This window comes from Cervus elaphus, chromosome 28 (genome assembly GCF_910594005.1).
Source record: "Cervus elaphus chromosome 28, mCerEla1.1, whole genome shotgun sequence".
NCBI classification, from domain to species: domain Eukaryota; kingdom Metazoa; phylum Chordata; class Mammalia; order Artiodactyla; family Cervidae; genus Cervus; species Cervus elaphus.
Genome location: NC_057842.1, coordinates 34,236,247 through 34,251,259, shown reverse-complemented (window position 1 = coordinate 34,251,259; position 15,013 = coordinate 34,236,247). Strand labels below are relative to the sequence as shown.

The 15,013-nt window shown below is 39.7% G+C and overlaps 1 protein-coding gene across 1 annotated transcript in view; it reads right to left on the bottom strand.

Annotated features, from left to right (window-relative positions):
* Positions 1 to 2,200: 2,200 nt before the first annotated feature.
* Positions 2,201 to 15,013, bottom strand: part of MAN1A1 (mannosidase alpha class 1A member 1) — a 167,453-nt gene continuing 154,640 nt past the window's right edge. Inside the window, exons 10-13 of the mRNA XM_043889861.1 lie at positions 12,318 to 12,537; positions 11,064 to 11,236; positions 5,675 to 5,790; positions 2,201 to 4,887 (exon numbers count right to left, since the gene is read on the bottom strand). Of these exons, the coding sequence (XP_043745796.1) occupies positions 4,761 to 4,887; positions 5,675 to 5,790; positions 11,064 to 11,236; positions 12,318 to 12,537 (636 nt within the window). The 3' untranslated portion in view covers positions 2,201 to 4,760. The remainder of the gene's footprint in view (positions 4,888 to 5,674; positions 5,791 to 11,063; positions 11,237 to 12,317; positions 12,538 to 15,013) is intronic.

Sequence of the window (15,013 nt, the reverse complement as noted above, 5' to 3'; positions counted from 1 at the left end):
TGGCAACCCGCTCCAGTATTCTTGCCTGTGAAATCCCTTGGGCAGAGGAGCCTGTTGGGCTACAGTCCATAGGGTCATAGAGTCAGACACGACTTAGTGACTAAACCACACTACCACCTCCACATAATTATCAGAAATTAGATGTATTGATTGCCAAGTTGTCATCTCTGTATGGATGGTTGATATTAGTATAAAAAGAAAATCATGCTTAGAATCTTAAGTAATCCTGTCACCAACAGAGTAAACAAAACCAACATCATCTGTGTTACTAATAATTGAATTCAGAAGGTTCCCTTTTGATTAACTTTACGTTAAGTAAAAGAAACCAATTTATTTGCTTGATGCTATTCAAATAGGTTCTTTTCATGATATAGTGATTGGGAGATTAAATTACAGAAAACAATAGTAGGCTATTCAAATAGAAACACTGAAAAAAACTCAATATTGGAGAAATCGTGACTTATAATTTTTTTGGTACAAGGCTATATATATACAGTACCTTAATGATATAAGTGGTGTAAAAAAACACCTGTTGGTTGAAGGTTATTCCAGTCATAAATACTAATTTACTCTATATTTCCCTAAAACTACCACGTGTGCTAAGCTGCTTCACTTCTGTCCGACTCTTTGTGACCCCATGGACTGTAGCCTGCCAGGCTCCTCTGTCTATGGGATTCTCCAGGCAAGAATACTGGAGTGAGTTTCCATGCCCTCTTCCAGTGGATCTTCCGAACCCATGGATCAAACCCATGTCTCTTACATCTCCTGCACTGGCAGGCAGATTCATTACCACTAGTACCACCTGGGATGCCCCAAAACTACTATAGGTAGCAGTTTTAAAAACTGCCCATTCTTGTGATTAGTTATTTAGAACAATAGCAGGTAATACTGGTACTTAGTATTTTTTTTTAAATGTACTACTTATTAAGACATTTGTAAATAGCTGTAGCAAAGTCTGTGAATACAAGGTAGAATTTCATTCATTCATTCACCTGTTAACCAAACATTCACTGTGTACACCAGGTATGAGATGCCACTCCAGGCACTGAAAAGGGCAGGGGGCGAAAGACCCAATAAAGTAACTTTTTGTTCATACCAGCTTAAATTCTAAGAGGTCAGGCAGACAACAGACACATAAGGAAAACAATATGTTACATAACAAATCTAAATAGAAAGTAAAACAGAGTAAGGGGCAAAGGGTGATTGGGAATTTTATATCGATTTGTCAAGGAATCCACTCTGATAAGGTGCTAATTGAGCAGAGGCCTGAATGAAGTGAGGATGAGCCAGAAGAACATCTAGGAGAGATCTGGGCAGAGAGAACAGCAGTCCAAATGTTTGAAACATTTTAAAAAGTACAACCTGAATCTGAAAAACCCAGCCTTTTAAAAAATATTGGGAGGTTCTCCTGTAGCTTATTTTCTATTAAGCCTCTTTGACCACTCAAACCCTAGTGACCTCCTTCTCCTCCGAACATGTATAGCAGAATTTAAATTGTCATCTAACACAATGAAATGTTTTGTTTCACTGGTGGTGGTGGTGGTGGGGTTTGATCTCAACTGGACTGTCAACTGAAGAACAAGGACCACTGATGTCTCCCTGGTGGTCCGGTGGTTGACAGTCTGCCCGCTAAGGTTGGGGACATGATGGGTTTGATCCCTAGTCTGGGAACTGGGATCCTACATGTCTCGGGGCAGCTGAGTCCCCATGCAACAACCACTGATCCCATGGGCCACAATTACTGAAACCTGTACACCTAGAGTCCACGCTCCGCAACAAGAGAAGCCACTGCAACGAGAAGCCAGAGGACTGCAACTGGAGAGTAGCTTTTGCTCGCTGCAGCTAGGGAAAGCCCATGCGAGCAACAAACACCTAATGCAGCCAAAAATAAATATATAATAATTAAAAAAAAAGAAACACACTTCATGTTATTTCTGATGCCAACTCCCTGTCTCTACTCCATGTGCTCTGGGGTGTTCAACATGTATTAGACTCTTAACAAAAGTATTTGATTAACCAAAGGTGGTTATGCAACATTATTTGCAATCTAAAGTTTTTAATGGGAAAACTGTCCTTGTCACAATTCTCTGGGTATGGTACGGAATCACTGTTAGGATTTAATATGTCCATTTGCCATGGTATACTCTCATCCCAAAATATCCAAAAACTTACTTAAATGGTGAAAAACATAACAAATAAGGAGATATATCAAAAGACTTTATTTACAATAGAGAAATTTTACAAATATAGTTTTTAAAAATTATGTGTCAATCTATTATGTTTCCCATAACATTAGAGATTTATATAAAGTTGAAAATGACACAGTGGATTTAAGTACAAATCAAAAACAATGGGAATAACTACTAGTACATATGAAGGTGTCATGACAAACATCACTGAAGTTCTGTAAACGGCCATATAACTTATATGTGTAATATTAATCATACAATGTATATCAAAACATGTGCAGAAACAAAATTAAGTGCTATTTTATTTATTCACCTTTTGGGATGTGAAAACATATGTAAACATAATTGCACAGTTTTTGCTGAAAATGAACAAAAGACAGCCTCTACCTAAGGACTTCAGTTGTTTAAAATAATTAACACAAAATATAACTTTAATTAAATTACATCACCATAATAGTAATCTCTTATTTTGCTTACATGATTGGTATTTTGGGTCCTAGGCTAAAAATATCCAAGTTCTAGAATTGAAATAACTTTGTTCTTGCTATTGGCTGAGCAAAATGTGGTACAATCTTCTTGCCTATTTATATCAGAAAGCAAAAGGTACATCATAGTACAGTCCTATGTGTTCATACAACCTGATTTTAATATCCTATCTGCTGCAGAAATACCTATCAGCTTGTGCTCTTTCAAATCAGATTGAAAAGCAAAGAAAATAAATTATTTTAAATTGCTAGTTCAAAGACATTCATATGAAAGTTATAATCTAAATACATATGGCCCAATTTTGATGAGAATCTTCTATACTTTGCCTTTAAGTTTTGGAAATAGCAATCATGATGTCCTAAAGGATCTTTTCCACTTACTAATTTTACTGATTTATTTTTTGTCATATACCAATGAATAATATTGAAAAAAGGGGCAGGTCATATGCCTTTCAGACAATGGAAATCTTTTGAAACGCTTTCAAAAGCTCAAATAGCTAAAACAACTAAGTCTATTGAGATCTAAGAAAATAACTGTCTTAAAAATTATTAGGCTGAAGCATATGGAATCGCTGATATTGAGCAATTTTTAAACTACAAATGCCTTAATTTCATATGCTTCAACCTAATCCATGGGGTTGCACTGATCTATGTGACCGCTGTAGTTGAAAAGTACAGATGGTCAAAATCTCTGTACCTTAGTACATGCATCATCATATTAGCCCTTTCATAGGAACATATATAAAATATGAACCAATATGATAACCAAATCTATTTCTGGGAAAATGATTCATATCTCAAAAAATGTTTTGAAGAATCATTTAATTATAATTATTTTGATCTGCTACAGGACTGTAGAGGATTGGGAGTGTCCATTACTATGCATTACTTCTAAGCGGAGATTGCTACGTTGAACTTGACCAGACAAAATATACTATATCCTAATTTGGTCTAAAAGTTTATTAGGTTTTTCCTCAATTGACCATGAATAGACACGCTGCCAAAGATTCTTTGAGTTAAATCCTGCTTTCATAAACTGAAATGAATAATTTACTAAGTTTGGGAAAAGACCCTTTTCAAACCTGAAAAACCTAAGTAAATGTAATAGTTTCTTTTTTTCAAGAAAAATACATTAAAGATGAAATGCAAACAAAAAAAACCGGAGAGAAATACCCTCTCTCCAGAGAGTGAGCCCCAATTTCTTTACATATTCAGATAAAAGCAAAAGCTAACACACTAAAAGTTATACAATTTCCCTTTAAAAAATATAATTCGGTAATAGCAGAGCTCTGCAAAACTGAAAAGCTCACTTTGTCGTGCGGTGGAGAATGGAAGAAATTAACCAGTACATGATCCAGAGATGACACAGGGCATTTAAAATAAAATCTGAAAACTATTTCCCAAATTAGGAAACACTAATATAATTAACTGACAAAAATATACCGTGGATCTGATGAAATGAGGTCGACAGGAGATGATCCTTTGGGGATGATATTCTAATTTGAATTACAACGTGAGTAAAGTATTCTAGAAGACATTCTATCAAATAATGATAGACCCGCATAAGGACACTGTCACAGTTATAAGATCTGTCTCTGGTGGATAGACAAACCCGATTAACATGAAATTGAAAAGGAAAAAAGCTTGTTTATTATTTAATTCATTATTATGGCTTTTTGCAACATGGCAAAACATTACAGCTTAAAGCAGACATCATCTCCTCATAGAGGAGGAAAAAGTTTTGCAGTCAAATCAAAATTGTAATTAAGAGATTATAGGTATACCATTTTATTCAGTTTACTAAAAATGATACTACATCTTCATAAACTTTAGAGATAACAGATGACTTAAAAGTAACAACAACAAAAAACCTGTGATTCACTGGCTGAATAATAAAGGATACAGTAAGTAATATAGGTCCATCTATATGTATGATAATAAGCATATAAGACTGCAAAACAATTTTAAAACTTAGAATAATCACAGATCTATTAATAAAAATTCATCATGTGCCTGATCACCAGAAAAAGAATTATTAAGGTATGCAGTGAAAGGAGTGGAGGAGAGTAAAATATAAAATGTCGTTTTATTTCCCATCGTCTTCAACTTTCTTTAAATTCCTAGAGAGTACAGGGAGAAGATGTGCCTCAGTGTTGAAGATCCAATGTTCCAGAGGAAGTAGATCGTCATCAGAAAATATTAAGTACAAATATCTGGAGAGAGAAACATGGGTATGTGAGGCCTGGTTAGTCAGTGAAACCACAGACACAGGAAAAAAGCCGTATCAGCGTCTCCATTCCCCTTATGGAGAAGTGTGGACAAGAGTCAAGTACAGCAAAACCTTAAGAAGTACACTCGCTAATGCTGAGGAAAGGAAGCTGCCACGTGCTTTGGTCCCGTGGACAAGAACCATACAAAGCGGTCCCAAGGGGCTTCTCTGGCGGCTCAGTAGGAAAGAATCTGCCTGCCAACGCAGGAGGCATGGGTTCAGTCCCTGACCTAGGAAGATCCCACACTTGGAACAGCTGAGCCCATGCACCACAACTGTTGCGCCTGGGCTCTAGAGCCTGGGAGCCGCAACTACCAAGCCCACGGGCCGCGAGGACTGAAGCCCAGGTGCCCGGGAGCTCATGCTTTGCAACGAGAGAGGCCACCGCGATGAGAAGCCTGCTCACTGAAACCAGAGCGTAGCCCCCGCTCACCACAACTAGAGAAAAGCCTGTGCTGCAGTGAAGACCCAGCACAGCCAAAAATTAAAAAAAATACAAAATAAAAAAAGTAGAACATATAAAAATGTTAACTTAAAAAAAAAAAGGCAGTACCAAGCCGCCGAACTTACACGATGATGAAAACACACCCACAGTTACTGCCATGCATGTAGAATGGATTTTGGAAGCAGTCATGCTTGATATTATTTGAGTGTGCTCATGATAAAGACAACTGGAAAGAAGACCTGTTCAGGGATCTCGGTCCCATGCACTGAGAATAACTTTTACTTACTTTAGTGTCTCTGCCAGGAAGAAGCTCTGTTGCACATCATCGTAGCTCTCCTTGCTGAAGTAAACATCCCTGAGGCCGGAATAGCCTCCCTTCACTCTGCAGTGTTTCTCCAGGGCCTAAACCACGAAGGGGAGGGGAAAAATGGTCACATTTCAGGAAACTGGCTGTCACAAAATTTTACTATTAGACTGTCACATTTAAATAAAATAAGGATTTAAACTGAATGACAGATGGCAATAGTTTCAGGTGAAAATTTAGAATATGACAAGTTAAAGGACCTACGGACAGTATGTTCGTGCACGCTAAGTTGCTTCAGTCGCGGCCAACTGTGCAACCCTGTAGACTGTAGCCCACCAGGCTCCTCCGTCCACGGGCTTCTCCAGGCAAGAATACTGGAATGGGTTGCCATGCTCTCCTCCAGGGGATGTTCCCAACCCAGGGATAGAACCCCAGTCTCTTATGTCTACCTGCATTGGCAGGAGGCTTTTTGACCACTAGCACTACCTGGGAAGCCCATGGTCAGTATATCTCACCTAACTGGAAACACTTTGACATTTAATTCTGGAATAATTTTTCAGTGTTTTTTTTTTTTTTTTTTTTTTTAACCATTTCTTCTTATGGTCTAGAGCAAGATTCGTCAAACTACAGACCACAAGGTACATCCGGCCTTTTTGTTTTTGTAAATACAGTATGATGGAACCACAGACACACTCATTTATATATTGTGTATGGCTGTTTTTCACTACAGTGGCAGAGCTGAGTAAATGCTTATGGCCCCCAAGCCTAATTCTCTTTGGCTCTTAACAGAAAGTTTGCTGACACCTGGTCTGGAAAGACTGCTAATGTAACTGGGATTCTAAACCACTGGTTCAGAGAGGGTGCTACTGTCATCAGAACATCTTATCTTTAAAAAACCAATAGCAGAGGACTAATGAGTGATATTGGTGACTGACAGATATAAAAGGAGAAAATGAAAACCAGCGGAAAAAATCATGGCTGGCATCTATTTCTGAAATATACTTTTCTTTTCTTTTAGACTGAGATGGAAGAAGATGGGATTAATCCACTGGTAACTACCCAGAGAGAAATGATCCTATATTCCTACAGCTGCCTGACTACAAGTATTATAGTCAGAGATGGGAAAAGACATGGGATGAGCAGTGTGGGAATGAAAATTTAGGTCACAAAATTTTAAAATAACTTGCCTTCTATTGTGTCAGTTACTGCTAACCTGACTGCTCTTCGTATTGGATATTTGGATATCACACTGGTTTGCCTTACTGGTTACCAAGTACAATCATCTCCAGGAAGTTATTTTCTACTCACTACATCCTATTCATTTTAATAACTATATGGTCAAATAAAGATTCCTACTGTATACAAACTCTTATTGGAAATCTGGTTCTAATTCATAGAATGTGGACAAAAATAATAAAGTGTAAGACTAAGTCCCTTACAATGTTTAATGAGATAAAGGAAACATGAATAAGATAAAGGTACTCTTTAGGTTATTTTTCAGTTTTCTTCTGCAGATCACAAACTTGTCCCTTTTTAAAAAAAATTTGTATAATTACATTGCATTTTCCTCCTATTCAGCTCAACTACCAAGAAGATATGGCATAGTTCTTGCCATATTAATTGAGAAAAATCTTCACGGGCGAGAAAAGGGTTTCGGAGGAAAGTATGGCTCTAAGAATGCAGAGCCTGGAAAAGGTGAGGTGGAAGGCAAAGGCAGGGAGCGATCCACTTCCATCTGCAGACACTGATAATGAGGATATTGATTCCACACCCTAGGGCTGGAGGGCAGAAGGGAGACAGCATTGGTCGGGAGAAAAAGCTTTTAATTACCAGGTGAAAGAAAATCTAAGTGGCAGGCTACGTGAACATGTCTCCTAGTGTAGAACTTTTTAAAAGCCCTAAGGAACATAAGAACAATCAACTTAAAAAAAAGCAGTTTCGATTATACTCTTAGTTTCAGACAAAGAACTAAATGGAGGGAAAGCCTGAAGAAAGGAACTTTCAGGCTCTATTTTTCCTTCCTTCCTTTTTTGATAACTGTTCTGTTTGATAAAAAGTCAAATACCAGATACATGGAGTAGGCCAAAAATTATTTGTCAAAAAGGGTAAAAAAATAAAGATTCAGAAGAAATGGGTAAATTTGTTGTTACTGAATGTAATGAAATCCTATGTCCAGACATTTCCTTAAAAGAAGATTTTATCCACAAAAATTTTTCTTGATTTGTCCCTTGAAGTTCTTTGGTAATGAGAGAAACTAAAGAGAGGGCCAGGCACGATAAACAGCTAACCTTCTTTCCTATAGAGATTTCTATGTGATAATGTGTTAGTTGCTCAGTTGTGTCCGACTCTTTGTGACCCCATGGACTATCGCCTCTCAGGCTCCTCTGTCCATAGGATTTTCCAGGCAAGAATACTGGAGTGGGTTGCCATTTCCTTCTCCAGGGGATCTTCCCGACCCAGGGACCAGAAATTTCTATAAGTTCCTTCTTTTGTTATAGAAAAAAAGAGTTGTTTTGCGGACAGGTGCTGCCCAAACATTTTTCATCTTTCAGTTCACTTCCACTCATTCTTTTTTCTCTCCCACGCCTCATGTGGTGAACCAGAGTAGTCAAGAACACAATCTGACATTTTAGAGGTGGGGGCTGATTCCCAGCTCTAGATTCCTAACTGTGGCCTCAGTTTTATGGATCCAGGGAGCATCCTTTTTCTCAACATGAGGTTGTCCTGAGAACAGAACAAGATGATGACACATTATTATTAGCACCGTGCGGGCCTTTCAGAAACTTAGAGAGGCCTGCCTGTGTGCTAGGTCGCTTTAGTCGTGTCCGACTCCTTGTGGCCCTATGACTGTATAGCCCATCAGGCTCCTCTGTCCATGGGGATTCTCCTGGCAAGAATACTGGAGTGGGTTGTCATGCCCTCCTCCAGGGGATCTTTCCAACCTGGGGATCAAACCCACGCCTCTTATGTCTCAGGCATTGGCAGGTGGGTTCTTCATCGCTAGGGCCACCGGGGAAGCTGAGAGAGGCCTAACTACTTTAATTTTTTGAGGTTTTCAGTAAATTGAAAAGAAAAACAAGGCGGGGAGAAATGCCAAAGAGGCGTTTTTAACTTTCAAAAAGTAAAAAAGCCTTCATGTCAAGTCTAAATCTTAAGACTTCAGAGACGTGAAGCTGGGGACGAGCAGCTCTCCTGGGCCCCCATGACAGTCGCTGGCTTTACAGTTTCTCGACAGTGGAAGGGGCCACATACCCAGGACGCTTAGTCTGATCAGAATATCACTTCACTACAATCTTCGGGACTCAGCTTCTGGACATGGGTTCCTCCAAAAACAGAGCATGAGACATGGGTTGGATGCAGGGAGCTTTTTACAGCGGTGACATCAGGAAGTGATCGAGCTGGTGGGGAAAGTGAAGTAAGGAAGGGAGGAGGGCGGTGAAATACACATGGAGCAGCTCACAGCTGTGTGCGGGGGCTCCCGCCTGAAACTCTCTAAAGAGCCAAATAGAATGCCTCTCAGAATGACTCTTCGGAATAACTATTCTGGGATAGAGATGTATCAACTCCAAAACCTCAGTGGCTGAGGGCGGCCCTTGGGGCTTCAGCCTCCCACACGTCCCAGAGCCCCACCAGCTGCCTGGGAAGAGGCTCTGAGTCAGAACAGCTGAGAAGCGCATGACAGGACCGGCAGGCCAGGGTGTTGTCCACTGAAGCTGGAGCCAGGACACGGGGAGGGCTGGGGGGACGGGACACAGCAGAAAAGGCAAAAAGGGGCTGCCGTTCCTTCCAAGTCTAGGATCTTCGTGCTTTTTCACAGAAGGCAAGAGGCACTCCTCCCCGCCCCCGACCCCACTACATTTCAAGTTCTAACAGAAGTTACCACAGGCAAACATGGGGGAATTCCTGTGTTGTGACACAAGCAAACACTTTGACATCATATGCTATAGTAAAAGGAGTCAACAGATAAAAACCCTAACACATCAAACCAACCATCATACCCTACAGACAACCCCTTCCCCAAGCAGCAAGCAAATCAAAGCTTTCTGCCCACATGGCAAACTTCCATCATACAATTTTTTTCCACACTTCAACATCTCTAAAATTGGCATGTTATAATTTAATTGGTATTTCTTAATGGTATATAAAATAATGGTGTTTCTTATCAATTACAGTGTTTCAGATTTGAGGAAATATTATTACTGAAATTTTTAATTTAAACTGATCCTTGCAAGTGAGTGTTAACCTTAATTTCCTTGCTGGCCTATTGAAGACCAAAATAATTCCTAATTACCAAAGCTTAGCTGAACCTCAATTTTAATATACTTTTTATTCAGAGGAAAAAACATAAAGAAATTGGAATTACAACTGACTAACCATAATTAGAAAATTTTGCAAAAAAAAAAAAGAGGCCTGAAGAATTGCTATTACTTAAAATAACTGACAACTGGTGATAAGATACATACCAAATGAAAAGAGTAATAAGCAAGATCATCAACAGCTTCCTAAGATATTAAATTATACACAAAGGCAATGCTCATCTTAGATTTTCTAAGGAAGTTATTCCTAATGGTCTTAAAAGACAGCTAACTTTCTAACAAAGAGTGCTAGACAATAAGAGAGTGTATTGATAATTAAAGCATTTGCCTGTTCTTATCCCCTGAATTTCCTCCCACTCCTTTTGAAATAATAGCTCTTAAAATTAGACATTGTTTGATGCATATTCTAAAGTGCACCTTCTCTGGCATTCAGCACACAAAGTGTTCAACAGATTAGTTTAGAAAGATGATACATCATATTTAGCAGGAAGAGATCCATGAAATGCCAAGATAATCCAAATAACACACTGGACAGATAGAAAGCTTTACATATTCCGAGGAGTCTGAGACTCATGTTGGAATATTCGTGTACAAAGTAGTTCTTCTATAGGTACTATCTAAAAGTTAGATCTAAGTAGCTCATTTGCTCTAATTAAAAGCATATATTACCACTGTGATGCTCAAAGACTAAAAGAAACAATCATACAGTGGTTTCTTGAAACACACAACAGGTAAAGGTGACTATTCCCAAGTTGCCAGATATCCTCTGTGGGATTAACTGATCAATGTTTTTATAAACATGAGAACTTAATTTTATAATAGGTCTTTCTAGATTCTCCTTCAATACCAGAGTAGGTATATTTATATACAAAAAGCAGAGCTGAAGGCAGGGATGTGAGATGACCTAACTGAAAACACTCAGTCTTGAATGGAAAGATGGTTGGGCAAAGCTTTAAGAATCATATGAGAGTTAATATGCTAGATTGATAGGGATCACTGAACATTTTTACCACACACAAATTCCTGTAAGAAACACAAGCAAACTAAAACGTCACCTCCACAGCTTCCCAGGCCCATTTCCTGTACTTTGGATCATGAGTCAGTCGCCACATGTACATGTAAGTCTCAACAACTTCTGGCCGTAAGATGTAGTATTTCTCATTTTGCCTCGTAGCAATGGCTTCAACACCACCATCGAATCTGAAAGCTTCTGGTCCCAGTTTCACAACTAAAAGACATGCAGTGGGGGACAAGGGTTATTGTCTCTGACAATGCTTAGTGTCTATAACTTAAATGAAATTAAAAGATACTTTAAAACATTCAAGAGGGGTGCCAAAATGATCATTTTAAGGAATAGCTATAAACACTGTAAAATAAGCAATATTCAATATACATTTTTAATTTATCCACTGAAAGGAGTACATTTAAGAAAGTGGTAATAATCCTTTATTTTCTTTCATTTTACCACCATTTACTGAGTACTCACTGGGTTGGTGCAAAGCACCACCTTATTAGTGAGCTAAAAAATTAGCGTTTGAGAATTCTAAGTTATTATGGCATGAATGTATGGCATGAATTCTAAGTCATTATGGCATGAGTGTTATATAGTATTTGTGCATCAAACTTTTATAAGAAGGCAGCTAGACTCATCATATGGGGCTTCCCAGGTGGTGCTAGTGGTAAAGAACCTGCCTGCCAATGTGGGAGACTTAAGAGACATGAGTTTGATCCCTAAGTTGGGAAGATCCCCTGGAGGAGGGCATGGCAACCCCCTCCAGTATTCTTGCCTGGAGAATCTCATGGACAGGGGAGCCTGGTGGGTTACAGCCCAGAGGGTCACAGAGTCAGATACAAATGAAGCAACTTAGCATGCATTGTATATTTCATGGAGATTCTGGGAAGATTAATAATGGTTTATAACATACCAAATTTCTTCTGTATTAGGACAGGGACTCTCACCCAATATTATTTACGTAAAGCAGGGTCAATAAGTTAGACTTGACCTTTTATGGCCTGGATTTTTGTTTATTGGTAAACTAAGGGTGGCATGCTGCGATTCATGGGGTCGCAAAGTCGGACATGACTGAGCGACTGAAGTGAACTGAACTGAAACTAAGGGTAAATATTTTTATGCAGAAAAGCAATGCCTCTTAAAGTAAAAATGTAAATTCCTTTAAGATATTAATCATAATCATCAAATATTCATCAGGCACAGTGGATGTTCTTTTGATGGCAACAAATGGACAAAGCTACTTACTGAATGAAATAAAAAGCACAAAGATTACATATGAAGAGAAACAGGGACTCACAGGTGCGATTGTAAGATTCGTGACAGGTCCGGGCAATTTCAGCCCCGAGCTGAAGGTAGTGTTGGGTCATTCCTTCAGGAGCGTCGTCTGCCCCGAGTGCAAACATGCCTCCAGCAAAGCAGGTCAGGTGGCCCATCTTGTGTTCCAGGAGGCCCCCTTTCCACTCTGCGATGTAAGTCAGGCCGTTACGGGACTTCCGGATCAAGTGAGTCTCGATAGCCTGAAAATAATACGCATTTTCAACATTTTGTAATCTTTTCTCATATTTACACTAAAAACACATTGTGGCTCAGATGGTAAAGAGTCCGTCTGCAACGCAGGAGACCAGGGTTCGATTCCTGGGTCGGGAACATCCCCTGGAGAAGGGAATGGCAACCTACTCCAGTATTCTTGCCTGGAAAATCCCATGGACACAGGAGCCTGGTGGGCTATAGTCCATGGCGTCACAAACAGTTGGACAGGACTGAGCGACTAACACATTCACTTTCACCACAACATTTTATATATATATATGTATTTTATATATATATATAAGAATAAAACCTCACTCACAATTTGAATTTGGTTCCATAAACACAATTCAACTTGAAATTTCATTTATTGCTCTTATACTTCTCCTGTAATCTATGCTTTGTTCGTTTGGTGAGTTAGAATTAATGCTGTTGGGCCAGCCCCGTAGGTTTGGCTTGGTTCCATGATCAAACACTTGTAGTCCTCAAACCAGAAAAGCTGTCTCCTTTTCAAAGACAAGCCACTGGTATAGGAGTGAGAGCTGCTTTAATGCATTTCCATTTTCAAAAATAACACAAATCACAGTCTCAGCTCTGAATAATGAACAGGGCATATTTGTGTATAAAACCCAGTGCTATTACTCTTCCTTTTTCTCTCTTAGGCTTGAAAGGGTGGCAAAACAGAGCGGAGAAAAAGGAGCTGTTCTTCAGTCAGTCAGACTTTGTGTATGTATGCACCTAGTTGCTCAGTCATGTCTGACTCTGCGATGCCATGGACTGTAGCACGCCAGGCTCTTCTATTCATGGAATTTTCCAGGCAAGAATACTATAGTGGGTTGTCATTTCCTACTCCAGGGGATCTTCCTGACCCAGGTATCAAACCAGTGTCTCTTGCATCTCTTGTACCGGCAGGTAGAACTTTACCACTGCTTGGTCTGGGAAGCCCCAATTGCTTGGCTTCAAATTCCAGCACTGACATTTACTATCTGTAAACTTTGTGGGTAATTTGCTTCCTGTATCTTTAAATCTCAGTATCCTTATCCATGAAATAGGAATAGTAGTATCCATTGAAAAAACTGCAACATTACATTTATAAAGCAGTCAGTCCAGTGATTAGTTCAGTTCAGTTCAGTCGCTCAGTCGTGTCCGACTCTTTGCGACCCCATGAATCGCAGCACACCAGGCCTCCCTGTCCATCACCAACTCCTGGAGCTTACTCAAACTCATGTCCATCGAGTCGGTGATGCCATCCAGCCATCTCATCCTCTGTCATCCCCTTCGCCTCCTGGCCCCAATCCCTCCCAGCATCAGGGTCTTTTCCAATGAGTCAACTCTTCGCATGAGGTGGCCAAAGTACTGGAGTTTCAGCTTCAGCATCAGTCCTTACAATGAACACCCAGGACTGACCTCCCTTAGGATGGACTGGTTGGATCTCCTTGCAGTCCAAGGGACTCTCAAGAGTCTTCTCCAACACCACAGTTCAAAAGCATCAATTCTTTGGCGCTCAGCTTTCTTCACAGTCCAACTCTCACATCCATACATGACCACTGGAAAAACCCATAGCCTTGACCAGACGGACCTTTGTTGGCAAAGTTATGTCTCTGCTTTTTAATATGCTGTCTAGGTTAGTCATAACTTTCCTTCCAAGGAGTGTCTTTTAATTTCATGGCTGCAGTCACCATCCACAGTGATTTTGGAGCCCCCCAAAATTAAGTCTGACACAGTTTCCACTGTCTCCCCATCTATTTCTCATGAGGTGATGGGACCAGATGCCATGATCTTAGTTTTCTGAATGTTAAGCTTTAAGCCAACTTTTTCACTCTCCTCTTTCACTTTCATCAAGACGCTTTTTAGTTCCTCTTCACTCTCTGCCATAAGGGTGGTGTCATCTGCATATCTGAGGTTATTGATATTTCTCCCAGCAATCTTGATTCCAGCTTGTGCTTCTTCCAGCCCAGTGTTTCTCATGATGTACTCTGCATATAAGTTAAATAAGCAGGGTGACAATATACAGCCTTGACGTACTCCTTTTCCTATTTGGAACCAGTCTGTTGTTCCATGTCCAGTTCTAACTATTGCTTCCTGACCTGCATACAAGTTTCTCAAGAGGCAAGTCAGGTGGTCTGGTATGCCCATCTCTTTCAGAATTTTCCACAGTTTATTGTGATTCACACAGTCGAAGGCTTTGGCATAGTCAATAAAGCAGAAATAGACGTTTTTCTGGAACTCTCTTGCTTTTTCAATGATCCAGCAGATATTGGCAATTTGATCTCTGGTTCCTCTGCCTTTTCTAAAACCAGCTTGAACATCTGGAAGTTCTCGGTTCACGTATTGCTGAAGCTTGGCTTGGAGAATTTTGAGCATTACTTTACTAGCATGTGAGATGAGTGCAATTGTGCGGTAGTTTGAGCATTCTTTGGGATTGCCTTTCTTTGGGATTGGAATGAAAACTGACCTTTTCCAGTC